We start from the raw sequence: 23,577 nt of genomic DNA, 5'->3' as shown, positions 1-23,577 counted from the left end.
ACCCTGAGTGCCTTCACCTACGTCATCAGCATCCGATCAAACATCGAGATACCGCTGCGTCGATCCGCAGTGACCTATGCAACACTTGGGTGGGGATAGGAGCCTCGTAGATCCAAGGAACTGGAACGCAGGTCTGATCACCTCACCATTGATCTAGTTATCACCACTCATGTCGAACTCAGGGCCAGTGGTGTATGTGGAGTTTTTAATCGGGGTAGACAGTAGAGAAGAATGCAATCTGGTCGGGTAGAGTAGGCACTATCTTTGTGTCTATATGGAATGCATACCCTTGGCGATGCTCTATAAACCTACTTCTTACAGCGTCACTCCAAACTGAAGGTTACCAATCATATATAGGTGTGTAACTTAACTTAATCAACCTATGACATGTCATAAGCCCTGTAAATAGCCAGACTTCCATTTCCTTCTTCATCTATGTTAAGATGTTAAAAATGCAAAGAGAGTACAAAATTTTACAAAAGTTACAGTAAAAAAAATTGACATCTCAACAAAGATGAAGAAGAATATGGAAGTCTGGGCATTTACGGGGCTTACGACCGTCATGGGCTAGTTTAAGTGATCACTTTACATATGTGTAACATTCAACAATTTTGGAGATAATCCAGATTTGTGAACAAGTATTTGGAGACTTAAAATGTTGTTGACTTATTTATATGCAAAATATTTTTTTCACTTAATTTCATCACAGATTTTTATTTTATAGGTACCTTTAAAGAAAATTACTGCTTTTATTAAGAGGAAGAAAATAACAATCATCTATAAATAAAGATATCTTCATCTTTGTTGAGATGTTAAAATGTAAAAATAACTCCCAAGTGGAAAAACCTAGATTCGTGAACATGGATTTGGACACACTTAAAATGTTTAGCACTAAAGTGGTTAAAAAAGTAAATGTCGATAAACATACAATAGCTACCTGCTGAGGTCGTGTAGGGGTAGGCGTCGAATCCGTTGGCGTACGCGGCCTGGCTGGGGTAGGCGGCCGCCGTGGCCGCCGCGGCGGCGGCGCTCTGGTACTCGTAGAACTGGGACGCGGCCGCCGCGAGCGCCGCGTGCGAGAGCTGCGCCGACGGCAGCTGCATCAGCCCGCTGGGCGCCAGGTACGCCGGCGGCTGGTACATGTATCCTTGCGGGACCCTGCGCACCACAACAAGTTACTACAGCCGTCCGACCCTCGACCAAAGTCACACTCGATGCAAGTACAGCGGACGCGAGAGAGACGCGCCATCTTTGTAGCTTTCGGAAAATCTCTTGCCTCTGATGTACTGTGCAAAATCATTTACCTGGTATCATAATCGTTATGTCTAAAAGATCTCTATTATGAATGATAATACAGCTACGAATAATTTACCAAATAGTAAATGATGCCAAATATAAAGATTTTTCTGCATATAATTTAATATAATAAAAAAGATAAGTAGTGATCTTATTTCCCAAATCTTCTTTTTCTGTGTATATTTATTCTTATTCCAACCCAACAGAGAGCTGAGGAAGTCCGATAGGGAGGCCTTTGTTCAATATTGGACACAAGAAAAAGGTTGATGTGTGTAAGTATTCCAACCCTTATCCCCTTTCAGTGGTCAATAAGGAACTACATAATATGAACGCGTCATTTTGATCGCTAATTTCATAAAGGCAAGGTGGTTAGCCTTACTTTTGAGGCACCAGTCCAGGATGATATAATATAAATATTAGGGTGAAAAAACAGTAACATTTATTTCGACCGCCCTGGGAATCGAACCCGAAATCTCCAAGATGGTAGTCAACGCTGTAACCACTACACTACGGAGGCGCACAAACTATGGCGTCCATATTTAGCTACAGACAAAAGTATTTAAATCTCTTTCTAGGTACAAAATATTTTGTCAAATGTTCAATTTTGTAATTTGAAATAGATGAAAAATAAATACGAAAATCAGAAGATAAAAGAAAAAAATCATTATTATCTTACTGTTACAAAAAGGACATTCATGTTAAAAATATGCGTGAAACTCGCGCGTTAAAAGTGAAACTTTTTAGGTTCTAGAAACAGTTGATTTTGTGCATTGCTCTCTTTGCAATTATAGACGATTTGATTTTTTCTTCATTAAAAATGGCTATGCGGAATTTCATCAATAAAATCTCTCTTGATCCTATGAAATATTGCTTTTATTCTTCAATATCCATTAATTTGTACTCGAAGAAAAAAATGGAGCATGCGCATAGACTGTAAAAAGTGAAACGCTTCCCCTTCTCCAAATTCAACACAAGTTGAAAGAAAAGGATTAAGGAGTCAGATAATCGTTTCTACTCTCTCCGTCGCATATATTATGATGTATGCGACGGAGAGAGTAGAAACGATTCTCCGACTCTTTCCTTTCCTTCAGCGTTGCAGTTTTTCGTCTGAGCCAGGCCAATTTGCCCTACCGAGCCTGTAAAAGTTTCACCTCAAAATAATATCTCCATTACTAAAAATATCGTTTTACTTGTTTGATTTTAAGAAAAAACGATTATTTTTAATAAGTGGTTTGTTTAATTATGAAAGTCCTTCGTGTTTATATGCATGAAAACAAATCGAACAGAAAAAAACTACATCAATCCTTAATCATTATTGAAATAATTCACTTAGTGTTATTTCGAAAATAAAAAGCCACATGTAGCGGTTAACCTCAAGAACATGCGTTAAAGTAATGGAGGATACGAAAATGCAGCCAGCTCCTGTCTGCGGAGGAACACGACATTCAACCATTTACCATTCACATATGTACTAAATATTGCAGATTTCATTTATTCAACTAAAACTATAAATATTTCCTAGATTTCAACCGTTCTGAAGATGATATTTTTTTGTTGAGTTAAGGCGAGATTCCTTTGCGGCGAATGCCAGTAACAAGGATGCGTTAGCTTGTTTTGTTGCTGAACTCATCAGATTATCAAGTTTAGACGTGCGGCTGATCTGTTTCGAGAGCACTATTGTGACAGTCATTAGTGGGTATTGGTCGTACATTTGGCTGGTGGATCAAATTGCAGTAAAATTGTGAAAAACACAGACGTACTAGCACGAACCACATGCGTCAGCCACTAGAAACGGACCATTATTATTTTACGTTTATTTTTGCGTTTTTTGTTGATTTTTTCTACCGCACCAAAGTATCATCAGCCCAGATGACGGAACGTTTTTGTAAAATGTTTCACCTCAAAATCATTCCTTGACTGACAACTTGAATAAGAAATAAGAATACGAGTACTTGATTATTTCAATAAACGCAGTAAAGAAATAAATAGTTCAATTGTTTAATTGTTATTTTATTCTATAAATAACTTAAACTTTAAATAAACTAAACATCAATGTAGAATAAAATAACAACTATGTAGAAAAATAATATGTGGAAAAAACATCATAGTTATATTATTCTTTAAAATGCAGTTCCACCAAAAAATGTCAGTACAAAACATTAATCTAATCAATATCAATGTTTAATGTATGTCTCTCTTAATTATTATTATTATATATAATTATGTATTATGATCCAAATTTCTAGATTTATTGTGTTTTAACCTCGGTTTAACCAGTACTGCGTGGTGACTAATAATATACATATGTATAAAGTAAGGAAGTAGGTAAGTATCTATATAATTATCCTAAAATTAGGGAATTTATTATTTTGGCAGACGGCACGCGTGACGTCACGGCGGGAAAAATGTCAAACGTCGAGTGCTACTGGTGCCAAAAATATTTTCATGCTTTCCTCTGCCAACAAGACAGAAGGCAACGATAAACATAATAGATCCAGAAGTTTCTAAGAAAGATAAACTCCCTCTACTGTGTTTATTATTATTATTATTTTGTGGCCGACTTAAATAAATTACCGACTGAATTTCAACATCTCGCGACTTATTATGCACGAACGGAAAATTAAGTGAAAACAACAACTGCTTTTTGTTTGCTTTGTCAGTGTGTGTAGGAACGAGTATGCGCAATGTGTGCATCGCGGCTTCAGGGAATTATTTTCAAATAGTTGATTTATCTTGTCTCGAGGCATTTTTTTTCAGGAAGATATGACGTAAGACGTAATATTTTTCTCTGAATGACAGATTATTTTTTACATTTGAAACGCATAAAATGCAATATTTTATTTTACTTTGCACAGTAAATTTTTTACAAAGAAAACAAATTACGAATTTCATGTTGCGACCTCCACATTTTTGAAACTTTACGATACCAAGTTGAGATGCCTCTTAAAATTTGATAAAAGCAGATTACTATTTGCGTACAAATTTGTATTGTATTGGTTTTAGAAAAATATTTTTTGATATGTTTTGAGATAGTTTAGTAGAATTTAGTCAGACATGACACTTTAAGGTAGGATAATACAATAACCAAACTAAACGATTTTGATGTTAGTTAGTTTAAAATTTTCTTCATACGGGTACGGTAAAAAAGAGAGTGTAAATGTATCGTACTTACTGGTAAAAATATTATCATTATCCCATTTTTTTTACTTGCTCTAAGAAATTTTCTCTTTTGCATTTATGCTTTATGTTCAAGCACTATGTACCCTCTGATTGCAAACAGATATAAAAACGTTTTGACCAATTTCAATTATCAGTTTTTGTTTGGTTGGAAGTTTTTGATGAACCCGCCAATGTACATTTTTTCTGTATATTAAGTTAAAATTTAATAAATATTCAAATTAATATAGTTCTAATATCTGTTTTATATAACGATTTTTATTTAAATAATCGGAATGTTTTAGTGCTCACGAGTAGAGTTCGTGATTTGTCCGATTGCCAGTTTAGACAAGACTTCACACATCTGGGACCCTATTTCAAATCTACTCGGGCCATTCCGAAATACTTAATTACTGGAGGAGACACGCGTTCCAGTATCATATATAAATGTGTAAATATATCTGTAGGTAGGTACTCGTAGGTCCAGGGGTTGACAAACCTCGGCTGGAGACAGAAATAGTTCCCAGACTCTTGTTTTGTTCCCCTTGTTTTATTTTGGAAATAGCAGTCGCCGCCCACGCCGGGCTCGTGCGACGATCAGACATCGGACTTGTGTTATCTTACTCCGACTGGAACGTCCAGGACCCGACAAGAGGGTGTATTAATACTCGCGGATAATCTGGCACAAAGCTCTGGATGAGTTTTTTACGAAAGCGGTGTTTGTCAGCGACACCGAAAAACGAATGGGCTCACGGAACATCCGGATTTCCAGAAATATACAATTATTCTTCTACTCTACCAAACTACGGCCAAAATAATTATGTACCTCTCAATTTTTTTATTTTTATTTTTGGGTTTAAATAGAAAAAAAAATTAATTGATTTTTGCGTTATACGTGGATTTTTTTTCATTTAAGTTTACGAGTTTTTCATTGTAAATATGGCAGCTGCGATACGCGTATATTATGTTGATAAGCTGTGTGTAGTTTATGCATTAGATTTATGGAAAAATGGATTTATTGCAAATTCTGGTTTCCAAATATTGATTTGAGTACGATCTATGCCTACCCTGTTAAACAGTACTCATCTATTTATTTTATGACACTTCTTCTTCACTTCTATTTAAACATATTAACTAGTATCATGTGTAGATTTATTTTTAAGATTACTCTAAATTAAGACACAGTACATAGTTATTAAATACTAAGCCTTCAGATTTTTTTATTGTTGTTAAGGAATAAGAATTATTTTTCATAAATGTATTATAATAGTCTGATATAAAAAAATACTAGATATAAAAAAAAACATTGCACTTTTTCTACTGAGTACTCAATTCAGCTTTGGGTCTAAAAGGCGTCGAGACGCCGCGTTAGGCTGTTAGGCGCACAAGTGAAAAGACGTCAGCCAATCAGAGGCCGGCGCCGTTAGGATCATCCGACGGGGAGGTGGCTAACGGTTTAATCCGTCTACAGTTGGCTAGCACACAAAGAAGGCTTCGCGGCTGCGATTTGCCGTGAAAATCCCCCGCGGTAAGGGCGGATTGCGATACAATGGACCGGATGTAGGGGGAGAAATCACAGGGCGGCGTTTCGAAGGGGTTGCTCAGATAGTATCAGTTCACGCTAATTGGACTAGCAAACTAATAGGTCGTCACCAAATACAATTAATCCGGGTAATTTGCGAAAAACCTTTTGTTGGACGAAGTGGTTCATATTTCATTTAAAAGGATTGGTTTTTCTTTTGCGTCTTCATCATTAGGATCGGATCGGCTGTCGTCGATTATTAAGGAAATAGCTCAAACTATCGAGAAACTCTTTTGTCCTATTGTGAAATTATGTCCAGTACATATATTCTTGCTCAAACTATCGAGGAACTTTATTGTCCTGTTATGAAATTGTGCCCAGTATATATTTTTTCCATACAAAACACGTAAGTATTATCGCTATGTTATTTAGTTTATTTTATAACGAGCATGTTTTTCCTATTATATTTACTTACACGTATTCCGAATACGGCTGACGTTATGACTGATACGCTTTTATCATAAATTACATACTTCCACCCCCTCAGCTAACACGTGAAGACTACGTTGTCCTACAATTACTTAAATTACAGCTGGGGCGAGAGGACAGGTGATTCGCCTGAGAAGCCTTCCATTGTCATTCAGCTTTGAAAGCTTATTTGGTGTAACAACAATGTGGGTACTTCGCAGCAAAAAAAATATTGCATGGTTATGGCGCAATAGTACCGCAAAGCATATCATGACGTCATGAAGTAAAGTTTTGATGGAATTGTCTGATGACACACGAAGCCAACATTGCGGACATCGATATTTTCATAATTATTAACGTATTCTCGAATAGGATTTGATCTGATTACACTATTTTAAAATCACCGATTAAAATATCACATTGACACGAAGCCATGTTAAATAAATCCTTTTAATTAAAAAAAATGAGCTCTGTTATCAAACGGATTATTTGATATTTACTTATGCGACACGTTTCGATGTTTGCAAGGAGCAAAAAACGTGTCAATGTATCAATTAAGTGATTAATTCAGAAAGTTGAATCAAAAAAGTTATAAAAATGTCAAAATTTATGGGTAAGAACTTCTTAATTAACCAACAATCGCATGTAAAGTTTACCAAATATCAAGAACTAATAAACACGGTCAAAAGGCAGTATTTCTTAAATTTATCCAGGAAAATATATTACTTTCCCACTTATTAGTGTTACCGGTAATTGAAACCGACAAACTTCCCTCAGTACCGGAAGGAATTGAGCCTTTACACAATGTGAAGGTAATTAAATATTCCCTGAACTAGGGGGTAACTCGACACTGGGTACCTAGTACCTACAGCTACCTGCTAGGTACTCGGTACCCACACACGCTTCGCCTAGGGTTGACACTACACAAACTATTCATATCAGATTTCAGTTCCTACCAACATCCTCTTGAAACGTCTTCAGCATAATTCAGCATGTACTCATTCAAGTAAATACAAAAATGCATTCCATATAGGCGATCCAGAGATGCGATATTATTAGTTTAGCTTGGCCGATTTGCGCCTGATATTGGCTAATGCTGGCTCGACTGTAGCTTTCAAATTAATGCCCGAAAAAAGACAACACTGAAAAGGCAAACTACCACTTATACAGCAAATCTGGGCTTCCTATTACGGCAAACCAATCAGCAAAAACATAATTGTTCAATAATTAACGAATGATTTAAGATTATTCGAAAGATACATGAAAAATTACAAATTTACACTTTTTACGATATTTTTTAATACTCTATTATGAATATTTCCTAGTCCGTTTAAAAGAACATGTCAACCCTTTTAAAACTGCACGTTTTTCAACAAGGCTTACCCTTTTGCTATAAGTGTCGACAGTTTCCGTCTACTTCCGGTTATTTCCGGCGGAAAATACTCCACGCGAGGGTAGATAAAGGAAACCCTTGTAAAATTAGTGAATAACAACTGTTGAAATATCACGTAATTTTAATGTTATAAAGAATTTATAATTTATGAGAGTTTTTAAACCATGGGTCTTGCATTGATATATTTTTAGTTATTAATGTATGAGTTTGTATGACCAAAAGCTTACTGAAAAATGTGGGCATATTTCTGCGACATCACATGTTTTTTTTCTGAAAATTATTTCTGCGAAAATTATGTTGTAATACCAAAAAATATTGTATTTTAGTATTTTGCTAGATATATTAAATAGGATTTTAAAGTCGAATGGAAATATTCAAGTAAAATTACTTTTAAAGACATAATTAAAATCGAAGCTTTATTTTTTTAACCATAATGTTTGCACGACAGCGTAGCACATTAAAGCGTCATAATCTACCATGGAAACTATTGTTACATCCACAAAAATACAACGTTCCTCCTCACTTAGTCCACCTTTGGTCGCACGAAGTGGGGCAAAATCGATAAGTGCGTTAGCTTGATAAAGTATTCAAGGATTTTTAGACACAATAATGCCTCCACTTTTTATGGGCGCTTACTTCCGAATTGATTTATTTATCGGACACGACCACCTCCCGCCCGGTATGTATAGAATTAGAAACACACAGTCCGCACAACGGTCATGTGCTCCCGGTACTCGTACTTCTAATTCAGTTTTAATGCCCCCTACCCCCTCCCCTAATGATGTTTCAGACTAAAAGTGATTTTCGACATAACCCATTACTCGCTTTCGAGATTCATTTGATTGGGTTATATATGTGGTATGTATTTTGTGTGTTGCTAACCTTTTCGTGGTCTAAATGTATACGAAACATTTGTTTCGATTGCGTGGCATCTAATCTAAAATGTTACGCCTTCCACTAATTTGAAAAACCGATTGCGGTGCATGAAACATTAAGTGGAGTGTACCAGTGACACGTTGATATACGAGGAAATTCAGTTCCTAAATTACTTCAACAAAATAATACCATTAATTTATTAATGTTTTGCTTAAAAACTAATCGAGTGAGTACAATTAATTTATGCGTCGTGCGGTAAATAATAGTTACCTACGCTATACGGTACATTTAGGTAAGTACTAGAATTGAAGCCATAGGTTCCCACCGGGGGAGGGTACTACACCCCAGTAGACGCTGAAGGTCTTCTGGGGGTATACTAGAGGCCCTAGGAGATATATCTGAGATCTGGGAAGAAGGCAATATATTATCATTCCTTCTTACCAACTTTTAGGCGGAATTTGGGTGATTTTTTTCCGTCGATTTAAAATTTTGGCAGGACGCACACACCGCAAAAGGTTGGAAACCTGCGATTTAAGCACAAACCATAATAATGCGAGACGTGCATGTAAGTATATAGAAAATAATGTTTTCTCTTGTTAATCAAGAATGTTTTAATAGTATTATAACGAAACTTTAAACAACTTTTGCTTAAATTATTCTTCATTTTTGCAATAATTACATATTTATATATTGTGTGTAGTGAATTTATATTGATAGAAAATGGCTAACACGAAGGATTAACTGCTTGTAGAAATAAAATACTATTTTTATTGTCAGTACGTGTTCTTATTGTTGATTTTCAATATTTGAGCGGTAAAATTTTATAGTAAAACTGACCTAAATAATGGAATAAAGCCGTCGTAAAAATAAAGTTATTCCTCAATATCGGTCGGTAAAATAACTCTTTATAGTAAAATAAATAAATATTATTTTTTTAAATGTTATACAAAATATCCATGCTACACTACTGCAAAACAAACGTGACTCTTTCTTCTAGAGATCAATGTTTAGAATTTGAACATCGAGCCAAACATTTCGTATTCTTTAAACAATCTCGCGCTAAGTAAATCAAAATGCACACACATTTTAAAACATAATAAATCAGATTATATTTTTATTGAACAAATAAGCTTAACACATCGGTTCGGAAAGTGTGGAGAGAGAATGCAGCAGGCAAGAACCGGAGCGCTTGCCTCCTGCATCTCTTCATCTGCGTCTACATCAAATACAACATCAGATAACAGCACTGCACAAAAACATAACACGCTATGTTTAAAGTATTAATTAAATGTAAAGGAAAACGGCCACACCCCTCCACCACAAGAAAACCAAAAGTCGTCACAAAATCCACGACACACTATGACTTCCAACTGTGTTAACTGGTCGAACGCGCAGGGTGATGCTCGAGACATCGTGTTCGCGAGCAGAGGCGGTGGGCTCGGGGCTCGGGGCTCGGGGCTCGCGGCTCGGGGCTGTCTCTCTAGTCGCTAATCTTATGGCGGAGTACACCCTTACGGGAAGAGGAAAGGACAAGTCTAATGCCTACTCTGTGCTCTACTATGAGTGCGCGCTGCCGACTCATTTACACCACACAAGCGCGAGCCTAAAGGAGAACAAATATTTTCATGGAGGTTATTTATTACCATTTTTACTGCTCTATTAAATCGCCGCTGTTTCGATCAAAGTTCCTGAACTCCGCTTTATTTATAGACTCGATCGTCTTCACACAGTAATTAGATGGCAATGAACTCAATGATGCTTTCTGAGATCCATGATCCAGCAGTTATTGCAAAGTGTCGCTTCGGATGAGCCTCCAGCGTGTTAAGGATGTTAAGGCGTGTGGTGAGATGGAGACGCGGTTCTTGATGAGTCCGCCACCGGATGAAAGCATGTCGTCCTGACAATGTGGTGAGGCAGTGTTGGGTAACAACTCGAGAGGCGCGAGCCACACTCGAGCGATGTTAAACAAAGTAAGCACTGGGACATCAGAAATGTCTCCGCAAGAACTACGGGCGATATACGAGTAGCTTGGATTCTAGGCACTAAGAGATGACAACCATTCTACATGTCTCTATTGATTTGCATTCATGTTTACTGAGGGGAAAATTTTGAATAATTTAAATTCATATTTCTTTCTAATTTGAACGTCGCAAATCAAAAGAGGAGCAAAACGTCTCTATAACTGTATTATCGCCCATGTCATTGCTAGTGTTTAATAGTAACAGTATTCACGGAAAAACACGTCAATCTTCAAAAAATTAAAACAACTAAATAGAAACAAAACAAACACATCAATCCCACTCTCACGCAGTTTACTTTTCATAGAAAATCGTATTTATTTTACATTTTTGTACGAGCTTGTAGCTTCGTTCCTTAGCGGGCCATTTGTCAGCCGTTCGACATTCTGCAAGGAAATGTAAAGAAAATGGTTCTCAATAAACCTGATGTGCGAGTTCTCATATCGTGGTCCAAAACCATTCTACCAGAAGTTGGAGGGAAACCTTACCCGAACATATCGGTTACAAGTCGCCATCTTGGAAACTAGTCATGCTTTTACTTATCGCATTTTATTTAAAAAGAAAATTGAAAAAGAACATAAACATGGAAATCGATTTCAATAAAATAAACTACACGACCTAAATGCACTTTAAAACCGCAAGGTAAGTATGATATTAGAGGGTATAGCGATAAATATGCGCTATATTGTCATAGTGAACTCGCAATTAAGTATTGGAGCATTGTTTAAACGCGGATATGAACACGATAAGACGAATGCAAAACTTGCCGTGTGTTTCCAGTAAACGCGAGGAAGTTACATTGTCATAAATCTGTCCATTGTAGCGCTATATCTGGTCACGATTGGCTGCACCGACCACTGGGTTATGATTACGATGCGGCTAAAGTGCACTTGTCGTGTCGTACTGTAGTCCAGTCTAGACAGGCCAGAGCGGAATGTGTAAGGGGTGTTTTAAATGTGCCACCCGTTTACCATAAGACAAGCCATTACGGAAATACAGACAATACGGTGATTTTTATTTAATTGAAATGTGTACATTTTTATTGTGGCACAAAAAATACCCCTTGCGAGTCGGAAAAACTTATTTTGTATTTTATCCGGTTGTAGGATGTGCGCGCGCACACGTGAGCTCTGATTGGCTTATCGCCACCCACGTGACCCCATTTCTGGGCGGAAAATGAAACGTCATAAAACTTGAATACTTTGATTTTTACATTTATTGTTTTGTTTTAGAGTACACTCGCGGAAAGTGCTAACGTATAAAGAAAAAATGGCGACGTATTCGTATTTGAACCGTAATTTGTAAATATGCTCGTTTGGTTTGATTATTTGAATAAAACGCCAATTTTTCAGTATAAAAAGTAAGAGGGTGCAGATTAGAACTAAGATAGGTAAAATTGTAGCAAAGCTTATACTAACCCGTATTGACTAGGGAGGACTGTAGGATATCCTGCTGCTCGGATGCCAGTTGTGAAGGGAAAACCTGGAATACAAGGAAATTCAAATAAGTTTAAACAAATATGCAAATTCCTTTGAGATGATTGTTAATTATAAAGTATCACGCTACAATAATAAGTTTTTATTTATAAAAGTAGAAAATTATCTGAAGATATAAATAACGAATGAAAATTTATATAGGAATACTAAGGGAAGGCAAGTGATATACAAATGATATTTTTCTGTTACTACCAAAATTGTTTTTAATCTTTCAGAATAGGAAAATATTGACAAATACACTGTTATTTCATGAATATACACGTACCAAAAATACGAAATACACTGTCAATTTGGAAAAATATCAAAATCTTTCAAATTAAGTACTAAATAACTTAAACTTTGAAGAAACTAAATATGAATGTTTATTATATACCTTACACACACACACATATATATATATATATATATATATATATATATATATATATATATATATATATATATATATATATATATATATATATATATAACGTGGTAATATTTTCCTTTTGAAAATTAAGTGTAAATAATATGTAAAGTGGGTGTATAATAATAAAATAAACAATGTGTTGCTTTGTAATTAAAGTTTATTCTTAATTTATCTTTATAATAATTTTTATATCTATCTATCTATCTATCTATCTATCTAATTCTGACAGTTAATAATATTATCGGAAGTCTTTTGTTTAATTCTGAGCGACGCATGCGGCATCTGGTGGTAGAACTGTCTTATGTAGGTACTTTTTGTAAGTACTTAATAAAATGTATAGGTAGGTACCTAGTTATTTTATTACATCTCCCCCCTTGGGGATGAAAATTCATAGTAAAATTTTCACTCGTCCTCCGGATCATCTTCTTGTAGTGAAGGGACTGGTATAAGTTTAGTGATATGATAAAGTTTTTTTTTTTTTTTTTTTTCTTTCTTTCTTTTTTTTCCTTCTTTTTTTTCTTTTTTTTTTTCTTTCTTGTTTTTTTTTTCTTTCTTTCTTTTTTTTCCGTTCTTTTTTCTTTCTTTCTTTTTTTTGTATTTTTTTTTCTTGACCCTTTTAAAGTAGACAGTTTTTTTCAATCCATTTGTTTTTTTCTTTTGAATTCCTTCATTTTTATTCAGATCTCTTAAAGTATCTTCTAATATAACCAAATTTACAACTTTTAATTGTTCATCTGCATTTTCATTCGAATTTATTACTGGATTCCTGCTTAGACAATCTACTTCTAAATTCTTCTTTCCTGGAGAATATTTTATTTTATCTTTCGTAGAAGTTTTTTCTACTTTATTTTTATTTTTCAAGCACTGTTTCTGTGTTATTAGTATGTCTTTATTTTTATTCTCATCTTTTAAATTATCTTCTAATTTAACCAAATTTACAACTTTTAATTGTTCATCTGCATTTTCATTCGATTTTAATACTGGATTCCTGCTTAGACAATCTACTTCTAAATTCTTCTTTCCTGGAGTATATTTTATTTTATCTTTCGTAGAAGTTTTTTCTACTTTATTTTTATTTTCATTTTTCAAGCACTGTTTCTGTGTTATTTGTATGTCTTCATTTTTATTCTGATCTTTTAAAATATCTTCTAATTTAACCAAATTTACAACTTTTAATTGTTCATTTGCATTTTCCTTCGATTCTAATACTGGATTCCTGCTCATACAATCTGCTTCGAAATTCTTCTTTTCTGGAGTATATTTTATTTTATATTTTGTAGAAATTTTTTCCACATTATTTTTATTTTCATTCTTCAAGCACTGTTTCTGTGTGATTTGTAAATCTTCATTTTTATTATTAATCTTATCATCGTCCTTTGTTTTAAACCAGCATGTTGCTTCAGGGTGATATCGAGTTCCCTTATTTAATTTTTCACAAATCTTACATGGACTTTTATCTTTAATTTTATCACTAGTTCTTAGATTTCCACGTCTTCTTTGATTATCTTCTAATCGTTTTCTTTGATCATCTTCTAATTTTTCTCTCTCACTCCGAACATATTGTAGTAATTGTTTTAATACATCTAATGTTTCATAATCCATTTCCATTTAACAAAATTGTCGTTTTATAACGTGGTAATATTTTCCTTTTGAAAATTAAGTGTAAATAATATGTAAAGTGGGTGTATAATAATAAAATAAACAATGTGTTGCTTTGTAATTAAAGTTTATTCTTAATTTATCTTTATAATAATTTTTATATCTATCTATCTATCTATCTATCTATCTAATTCTGACAGTTAATAATATTATCGGAAGTCTTTTGTTTAATTCTGAGCGACGCATGCGGCATCTGGTGGTAGAACTGTTTTATGTAGGTACTTTTTGTAAGTACTTAATAAAATGTATAGGTAGGTACCTAGTTATTTTATTACATATATATATATATATATATATATATATATATATATATATATATATATATATATATATATATATATATATATATATATATATATATATATATATATTAAAACGTATTAAAAAATCTTATTTTTTTCCACAAATCTTAAATTAGAGATGAGAACACACACATCCCTTATGACGAAACAGTTGTCCTATTTTCTAATAGGAAACTAAAATAGTTAACCAGGACCAGAATACAGAACACGAAGGACAGGTGGCTAGACTGGTAATTTGATATATTATGTAAGTACCTATTTTTACTCATGTGATGTTCATTATTCAGACTGTGGAATACTTGGGATATATTGGACACGAGACAATCTGTCTATTGGATGTTATATCTTGTATAAACATAACTGTCATAGCTATTTTCCGTTGATTGGTTATTCTTGTCACAATAATTATTGTCTATGAGACCATCTGACTGCAGGAATAATTATTTGAAAGACACAATTGTATCGCACCTCAGTTACGAAATATTATGAAAATATATTTTTTAATAAACACGTTTTAATGATTATGAGCTGAAATGGGCTCATTTTTTCATCACATATACTCGTATTCAGAATTTCATTAATTCTTGACAATGAAATGTCCATAAAAAATAATTTAGGTCGATGTCACCCCCATATATCTTACCCTCCGTCTAGTTAAAACGATCATTTATCAAGTAAATTACCTTCGTCTGTATCCCATGTGGTTAAATTATTTTCTTAAAATTAAAACGGTTAAAGTTGAATTTGTAAAATTAAAAATTTAACGCAGCCCGTTGAATTTAATGAAATTTCCAATGATAATCAGTTGAAATTAGGAATAACTATTATTCCTAATTTCTACTGATTATCTTGATTACATTCTTGCACATTATATATTTGTCGTCCAAGAAACGTAAATTAGATTTTTAGTTTTGTTATTACCGTTATGTTATTATATTAAAAATAATAATTAACAACATGTGTATGTATATTGAATAGACTATTAAAAAATGTATTAATAAAATAATAAGGAAAATACTTAAATATTATTCTTTTGAAAATAATATATAATATTATGACGCTGAATGTCTTTTATATGGTTGGGTGATTTCATTAAAACAATAACACGTTATAAATATACCCGAGAAATCATGCAAATTTGAAAATACTCCTAAATAAAGTTTATGAAAGAAAATGCACATATGAAAGACTTTTATAAAAATATTATTTGCTCATTAGAACTTTTTGTTTTTCAGCATACTTCTTATGTAATAAATTAAAAAAAAAACAACATAACACTTTATCAGTTTGAATAATTCCATTAGTATTGTGATATACACGCATCTCACTGCGTTGTTTTATTTATTGTATTATGGAGGCAGTGTTATTTCAGACTACGGAGAATGTGGAGTATTATTTGTATTTGTGCAGTATGACATCTGGCTCAATATTAAATAAATATGATCGATTACACAAAATAATTGTGTCGTTCTTAATTTATGGGCATTTGTACAAAACGCCTTTGTTTGCGCTCCTATCGAACAATGCGAAGCTTTGTATTTGCTTATTGAGCAAGGCTATAAATGAACCCCAGCCCAGGTGCAATCAAGTTTATCCGAGCTTACGAGTACATTTATCGCATTGCCTTTATTACTTTTAATTATACTTCATGAACTGAACGCGATAAGAATATTTAACGTTTCATAAAGTACGTATTGAATATTATGATTTGTAAAATACGAGCATGAAAGTAAACAAAATAATATTATTTACAACATTTTGAGTGTGTCCAAATACTTGTTCACAAAATCTGGATTATCTCCAATTACAGGAGTTATTTTCATATTATTTTTTGACATCTCATCAAAGATGAAGATGAATATGGAATTATAATCCAGGATTCGGATCTCACATACTAATATAAGAGTTTCTGCTTAATAAAAAGCTTCTTTACATCTCACCAATAGATGTCTCTAGTGAAGTTCTAGTGATTCATGAACAAGGTTTCTAAATTGGTTCATATATATAGAACTTCCAAGAATTTGAGTAGTGTGGTTGTCAATAATGGGTAGAATTGGTGAATGTTACACGTGTGTAAAGTGATCACTTAAACCAGCCTATGACGGTCGTAAGCCCCGTAAATGCCCAGACTTCCATATTCATCTTCATCTTTGATGAGATGTCAAAAAATAATATGAAAATAATATTAATTTACTTCGTTCTCGATTTCTTGTAATTATCGAATGAGAAGTTAAGAATATGTAAGAGAAACGTCTATTAGAAAATTTTCTTTGACTTTGACTGATATAATTTTTTAATTTTTTTATTAATGATTGTTTTAATTTTAGTGAAAAATATGAATTATTTTTTTTCTTTCAAATAATGCATTTTTTAGCAGACGGAAACAATTCATCTGTAAAATTACGTGGTTATCACATTAATACATTTAAAACTTAATTTTATTATAAGGGCCATGCTTCAAGGTGTGTGACGGGTCGAACGCACATCTCGAGCTAAAATTCTTCCCTAACACATCCACACTGAAAATTCCTGAAAAATGGAAAACCTGAAAAAATCTAAGCGAACCAAAGGCCTTTTTTTACTCGTAATTCTAGCACAAGTTCTTACACACGGATCTTGACTTGTCTTATGGACGATGAGAGCTGTTTTAGTAAAAATAAAATTCTTTGGATTTTTAATTAAATTTGTCCATAAACGTATGAAATAAAAACAGAAATATGTTTACAAAATCAAATTGAGATTTTGTTAATTCAAAGTGTTAAGTTAGTTGAAAATTATTACTTTCTTTACAAATAACGTATACTTAATCCCATCGTACCGCTTTTTATTTAGTGGTTACATACTCAAAATATAAGAAAATAAAATAAAATAAAACATTATTAATAACTCAAGAGCAAAGAGCAGTATTAAAACGTTACTGAGACTGAAAAGTGTTCTAAAAGTGTCCGAAAATTGTTGTTTTTTTTTTAAATATATTATTTCTACCAGACAAATGTCTCACTAATTTTTACTCTCACCTCTTTCTCAGATCTCGGTTTGACGATCTGCCAAGACAACATGGCGGACTGATGTGACAATGCCGAATATATTATTATCACAGTCGTTGTCTCCGCGCACTAACTAAATAACCGACAAATCACACAAAAAGTCGCATTAAACTGAAAATTGCTTACAATATTACCTCTTCCTAGAGTCTAAGGCCTAGACGAACAACCACATGGATAATGCAGAAGCCCTTATGAGTATTTTTCAGAGTATTCATAAATGTGAACTGTTTTGCAGATCCATATTTCTACAATGAATTTAAAAGCACCGCTTTTAATCATATATTTCAGTATTTTAGTAATTTTACCGATAAAGGTATGGGTTTGCTTTTTATTCATTGTATTATTTATAATTAATTTTAAAAGTACAATTTATACTCATATAATTCAATATCTTAGTAATTTTCCTGATAAAATGTGTTTGCATTTTCTTAATGTGTTATTTGTTATTTAATTTTATAGCTCACTTTTTTATCATATAATTCAAAATCTAAGTAATTTTATTGATATATGGTAGGTATGTGTTTGCCATTTATTAATGTATTAATTATTTTTAACACACGGAAGGGAGGGCCAAATTGAATTTCCTGCAAATCGTCGAGGCGGAGTTTCAGATTTAAGTGATGAATGCTAATTCTCTCGAATCGTTGACAATCATTTATGCCTTCCTACGCAAATGCAATTTCAACTTTGTATTTATCTTTTACGTTGTTATTTAGTTTTGCAAAAACCAAATGATTCGCCTAACAAAGTATCACATTAAAAAATGTATCTAGAAACATTTTTTTTTAAATATGGTCGCCTGTTTGTTTTGTTAGTGCGGTGGTACAATGTCAAAATTTACAGTTAACTATTGACTCAGCTTAAACTGAATATCATAATAACTCCTTGACACAGGTGTAAGCGGCTGACGACCAATCACTGACATATATATCAATACATAAGCTAAAATACCTTTGCAACATTACATGCTGAAACATGGTTTTGAACACCGTTTTTGTGTTTCGTTTATTTCATTGAAAAATATTTTATATAAATATCAAACTAAAGATTTTTTTCAACTAAAGATAACTCGAGTAAATGTGCACCAAAATAATATGTGAAAACATGTTCGAATAGTAAAATAATGAAATAATGCAAAGCTGAGATGAGCGTTATCAATATAAATTAAGAAAGATGTGTTGAGATGATTTGAACACGAGGAACGAATGAGCGGGAAAGAATGGTATAACAAATATATGAGACAAATGTAATTGGAAGTAAAGATAAAAGAAGATCGATATTTTTTTTGCATGATCAAGTGCTTTAAATATATTAAAGTAAATTGATCAGGAGTTGGAATAAGAAATCGGCAAGTATGTATGAAGAGATGCATTAATAGCGAAGAATGTTTGTAAAGACAGAGTAGTGTGGTGTTATATTCTCTCTGCCTATTACTTCTCCGAGGTAGTTTGATTTTTTAGAATAAGAATGGAAGGGTGGTATAACAGGCCGGAGAGTAATAAGAATGGAAGGGTGGTATAACAGGCCGGAGAGTTATAAGAAACTAGAGTATTAACTACGTTTTCCACGAATGTTCAATTACTATTAACGTTGGATAAATGTGAAAATATCTTTGAGGAGATTCATGGGTTTTAAATGGGAAATGTTTAAAAAAAACGTGATTGGACTGAATGACATCATCTCTGCAAACTCCCGAGATAAAGAACGGGGTGGTGAGATAAGACATTGTATATTTCACGATAGTCCTGGGAGGTGAACGCCCTTGTGGCGATTTGTTGAAACTGAAATTGTTTATAGTTGGAACAAGCTCGGGACTTAACGTTGTCACTTCCTCGACAATACGGCACTTAGCGCCAGCTCTATCAGCGGTGGATAAACAATTGGACGCGCGCCAGGAGCGAGTACCCCGAGGGATATTCTTATTAGTTTCCGTCACAAAACGACTGGAAAAAGACAGAAGCGACCGAGTCGTTTTTTTGCGAGTTAAATGACACTGTCGCGCTCGGCGCAGCGCCCAGGCAGCGGCAGCCATGGCTATTTCCGTACCCCCGTGCGGCGAGATCACTCGGAAGGGCCTCGGGAGTAACGAACCACTTTGCCAGAATGGCGTTCTGTTTCCTTTGTAATTCTAGCGCGTCCAGCGCGAGATGTCTCCTTCGCTACAGGAAGGTTTCACTTTTCTCTCGCGGCTCACCATACATCGGAAGACTTTGCGCATAAATCTCAGGAGACAGATGTAAATAGGAAATAGCTCTGAGGACACGAAGAATTCTACCGGGTTCAAATGGGGTTTAATGCTATTTTAGGTGTCACCAAGATGTACTATCAACAGGTAAAAAAGCAGAGTTTATATCAAAATAATAAATAACGTTTACCACATAATATTTATGTGTATGTAGAATTAATTTCAGTTTTACTTAGTAAATACCACTATTTCCTACAATCTACTGTGACACGTGTTTCGATTAATTCCGCATCATTTTCAAACACCATATGAAGCGGAATGCATCGAAACACGTGTCTTAGTAGATTTAAAGAAATATTGGTATTTACTAAGTAACACTTAAATTAAAAATGGAAAGATTTTACCACAAAGTGACTGGCGAATCAATTAACGAAATTAAGTAGAATTGACTGTATCTTTACTAAAACGGGTATAATTTCCTTTATATACCTACAAATGTTTTGCTTTTAAAAGATTATATCAAATTTTCCTGTCACTGTCATTTCCTCTGTTATACATAATGTGTCAGTATAATGTCCGTAAATTTTAAGTATATTTATAATTATGATTATTCACCCCCCCCCCCCCCAAACGCATGGCTACCCTTTAACTCATTCTTAACTGCCCAGTCAGATGAGGTGCGAGTAAAAAAGAATTGAAATATCAATAATAAGTTGAGAAATATTCATGAGAAAGATATTACTTTTTTAAAATTATTTCTATGACCGGTTTTTCTAAATGGAATGGAGACTAGGTGATCTTCAACTGTTATTTACTATTTCTGTTATTTTTAATATTATATGTTATGTAAATGTGAACATGAAAAAATATTTTTGTTTAAGTATTTTGATGGAAAAAGCCAGACATTCCCAATTCTTCCTAGTAAGCTTCCAAACTGTGATCCAATTTACAGCTTAGTCACTGCCTACTGAATCTTTCAGTGCTGTAATGTGAGAGGTTGGCTTCTCACAAAAGCAAACTGAAATATATTATAAATAAAGTCTTTAAAACATCTCAGGTATCAATAAATTGTCACACGAAAAAATAATAAAAATATAATAAATGCAGAACGAGGCGATGAAAATAAGGAGGTTATTGTATAAATGGCTTTTTCCGTTAAGTATATAAAGATATTGGAATAAGTAGTTCAGCGAAATATTTTCTAATATAATGCAATTTACCTCATGTGATTATTATATATACAAATACTTTAATGTTCAAATATTATTACTAAACGCGATGATAACTATTTAACAAATATAAAATATATTTAAGTTAAATTTTTGATATAACTGATTTCAGTGCACCATTCACTTTCCTTTCTAGATCTTTATCAATCTTTCTTGGTAAGAAGATATTGCTTTTTAGCAGACTCGCCAATTTACATATTTCTTTTCTGGACATGAAATTTGAATAAATAAATAAAAATCTTTCCAACCCTAGAAAAAATACTACCTAAATAAACGAAATAAACTAAAAATAACCTGTTTGAAAATTAATGTGTAGTAAAAAAATCAAAAGTTAGTGTAATCAATCTAACTAGTGTAATCAGAAAAAATGCTAATAAGTGAAGGTTAGTAAACAAATTACATGTTTGACTTGTCGAAGACGATGTTCAAATTATTACTTTAAATTAATATTTTATCCACATATGTATGCATATACATATTTTGAAATTATTAAAAAAAATGATTAATGACCGAGACGAAATGAAAGGTTTTATGTTCATGTGCGTGGAAATATGTTATATTTTCATATGTAATATTTAGGATTCTTGATTTAATCATTTAAACAAAAATAAATAGGCATTACTTGAAATCTCAAATGTGAAAAAAATCATTAATAATGTATCAATAATAGATTCCGTTAATATAGTATTTACATATGCGCATATATTATAATCTAAACTCTCGATTATTTGTCAAAAAACCGCATAATCTTCGGAAAAAATTCAATACATAGACTAAAGAAGAATTTTTTAAATATTTTTTTCACATACTATTTTATTTAAAATGTAACCTTTCTTACTTGAACATTTACATGAATAGTGTTCGCCAATCATGGAAAAATATGATAATTTTAACATCACAAATGTCACAAAAAAAATAAGTAAAAAGTTTGTGTATCTGGGGCAAACCAATTACATACATATCATGTAAATATATGTTACGTTCAGGTATGGTTCTGAAAGTTAGTATGTTTGGTATACAGAGCTATTATTTTGTCACATTGGTGTTACAATAATCATTCTTTTTATTTTGTATGGGACTATATACTAGCAGCAAGAGTACAACCAAATTTGTACCTACACTTCACTTCAGTTTATTATTAACGGCTCACACTCGAGTTTGGATAAATGCATAACATTATTATAATATATATAAAATACCTATCTAGAGTTTATTTTATCAGTATTTATTATACAATAATAAACCGATAGCTGTCGAATACCCTGGGACTCCATACTACAGGTAATACGTTCAGATTTACGAATATTATTATTAAATATGAATATGAAGATCTACAGTAAAGATCACCAAATTATTTCGATGTGCTAGGTTAATTGCATGATAAAAAAGTAAAATTAAGTTGGAATTGTTTAGGAATACAACGTATTTAGATCAGAAACATTTGCATTGCCGAGCTAATTATAGAAGTGTAATCGTTTTGCTCCGAGCAATCTCTGCACAATGTCATTAATAATAGATCTAACATGCATTAGTCGTTATTTCTCGTTAAATAGTCGGAATCATAAAATCGGGATTCAATATAAATAAAGTCCAGGTATAATTTAAATTCGATTAATTGGAGATACGATCAAAAAATTACATGGCAGATAAAATCAGGTATCTGACAGGGTATGGGAAAATCCATAATACATATCGGAACACAGACAAAGCATTCCGTTTTGCTCATTAAACAGCGGACGGAAAGTGCCGGCATATTTATTTTATTATTTCTAGCTGTCATTTGATGATTGCGGGTCACGATAGGAGAGAGCATGCGAAGGACTGACCCAGAATCGGCTCGCTGATGTGGTCGTATACCCATACCTACTCGTACCTGCATCGGCATCGGCCCTACGGACTGACCTTTGTGCTTTGTCCTCTCTGGTCAAACATATTGATTGGTTATAGGTTGTACCTCCAAGTACATCACGCAGGCTTACAACCCTGTAATCGGGATTACTCGGACTTGTGTAATACGAAATATCGACTGCAAAGCTCGTTACGTATTATCTAATATCTATAATAAGTATTTTATTATTATCAACGTCAAATTCAATCAAATTCATCGTTATTTTCGCAACATTTCAAAGGACGATTGATCTATAACTGGGAACATAATAAAATTACGTGTTATTTTTCCCGCGAGATCTTTTGATAATAATAGAAGAAAAGTTTATAAAATATGAATTCTCGATGTGTGAAGTTCTTTTATTTCGGTGGTTCCAAACAATTGAACTGTTCCGACATTCTTAATGTTTCGCCACGTTTACTTTATCTGTAAATAAACGCACAGATGTAGTAAGTCGTTAGTGGTCATTCTGCGCTGCGCAACACCCCGGAGCACGGGACCAGATTCTCGCAGCTGGCTCATTGGACTGCTGCCAACCCTCAACCGAAAATCGTCTCTAAAGCAAATATTCCCTTGTTTGATTATTTGATACTTGTATTACCGGTACCACTAACCATTTCATGGCTAACAATG

General features: G+C 33.3%; 1 protein-coding gene across 4 annotated transcripts in view; it reads right to left on the bottom strand.

Annotated features, from left to right (window-relative positions):
• Positions 1–23,577, bottom strand: part of LOC148313767 (RNA-binding protein 38-like) — a 72,778-nt gene that overhangs the window by 623 nt on the left and 48,578 nt on the right. For 2 of the 4 annotated variants that reach the window (XM_088278327.1, XM_088278342.1), the window contains 2 exons: positions 12,148–12,211; positions 929–1,158 (listed from right to left, as the gene is read on the bottom strand). In XM_088278327.1, the coding sequence (XP_088134453.1) occupies positions 929–1,158; positions 12,148–12,211 (294 nt within the window). The remainder of the gene's footprint in view (positions 1–928; positions 1,159–12,147; positions 12,212–23,577) is intronic. The other 2 variants (XM_088278335.1, XM_088278349.1) reach the window with 1 other exon arrangement.

This window comes from Brachycentrus maculatus, unplaced genomic scaffold (assembly GCF_059751285.1).
Source record: "Brachycentrus maculatus isolate JH-2025_06_01 unplaced genomic scaffold, ASM5975128v1 h1tg000005l, whole genome shotgun sequence".
NCBI lineage: Eukaryota > Metazoa > Arthropoda > Insecta > Trichoptera > Brachycentridae > Brachycentrus > Brachycentrus maculatus.
This window is presented reverse-complemented; position numbering and strand designations above follow the sequence as displayed.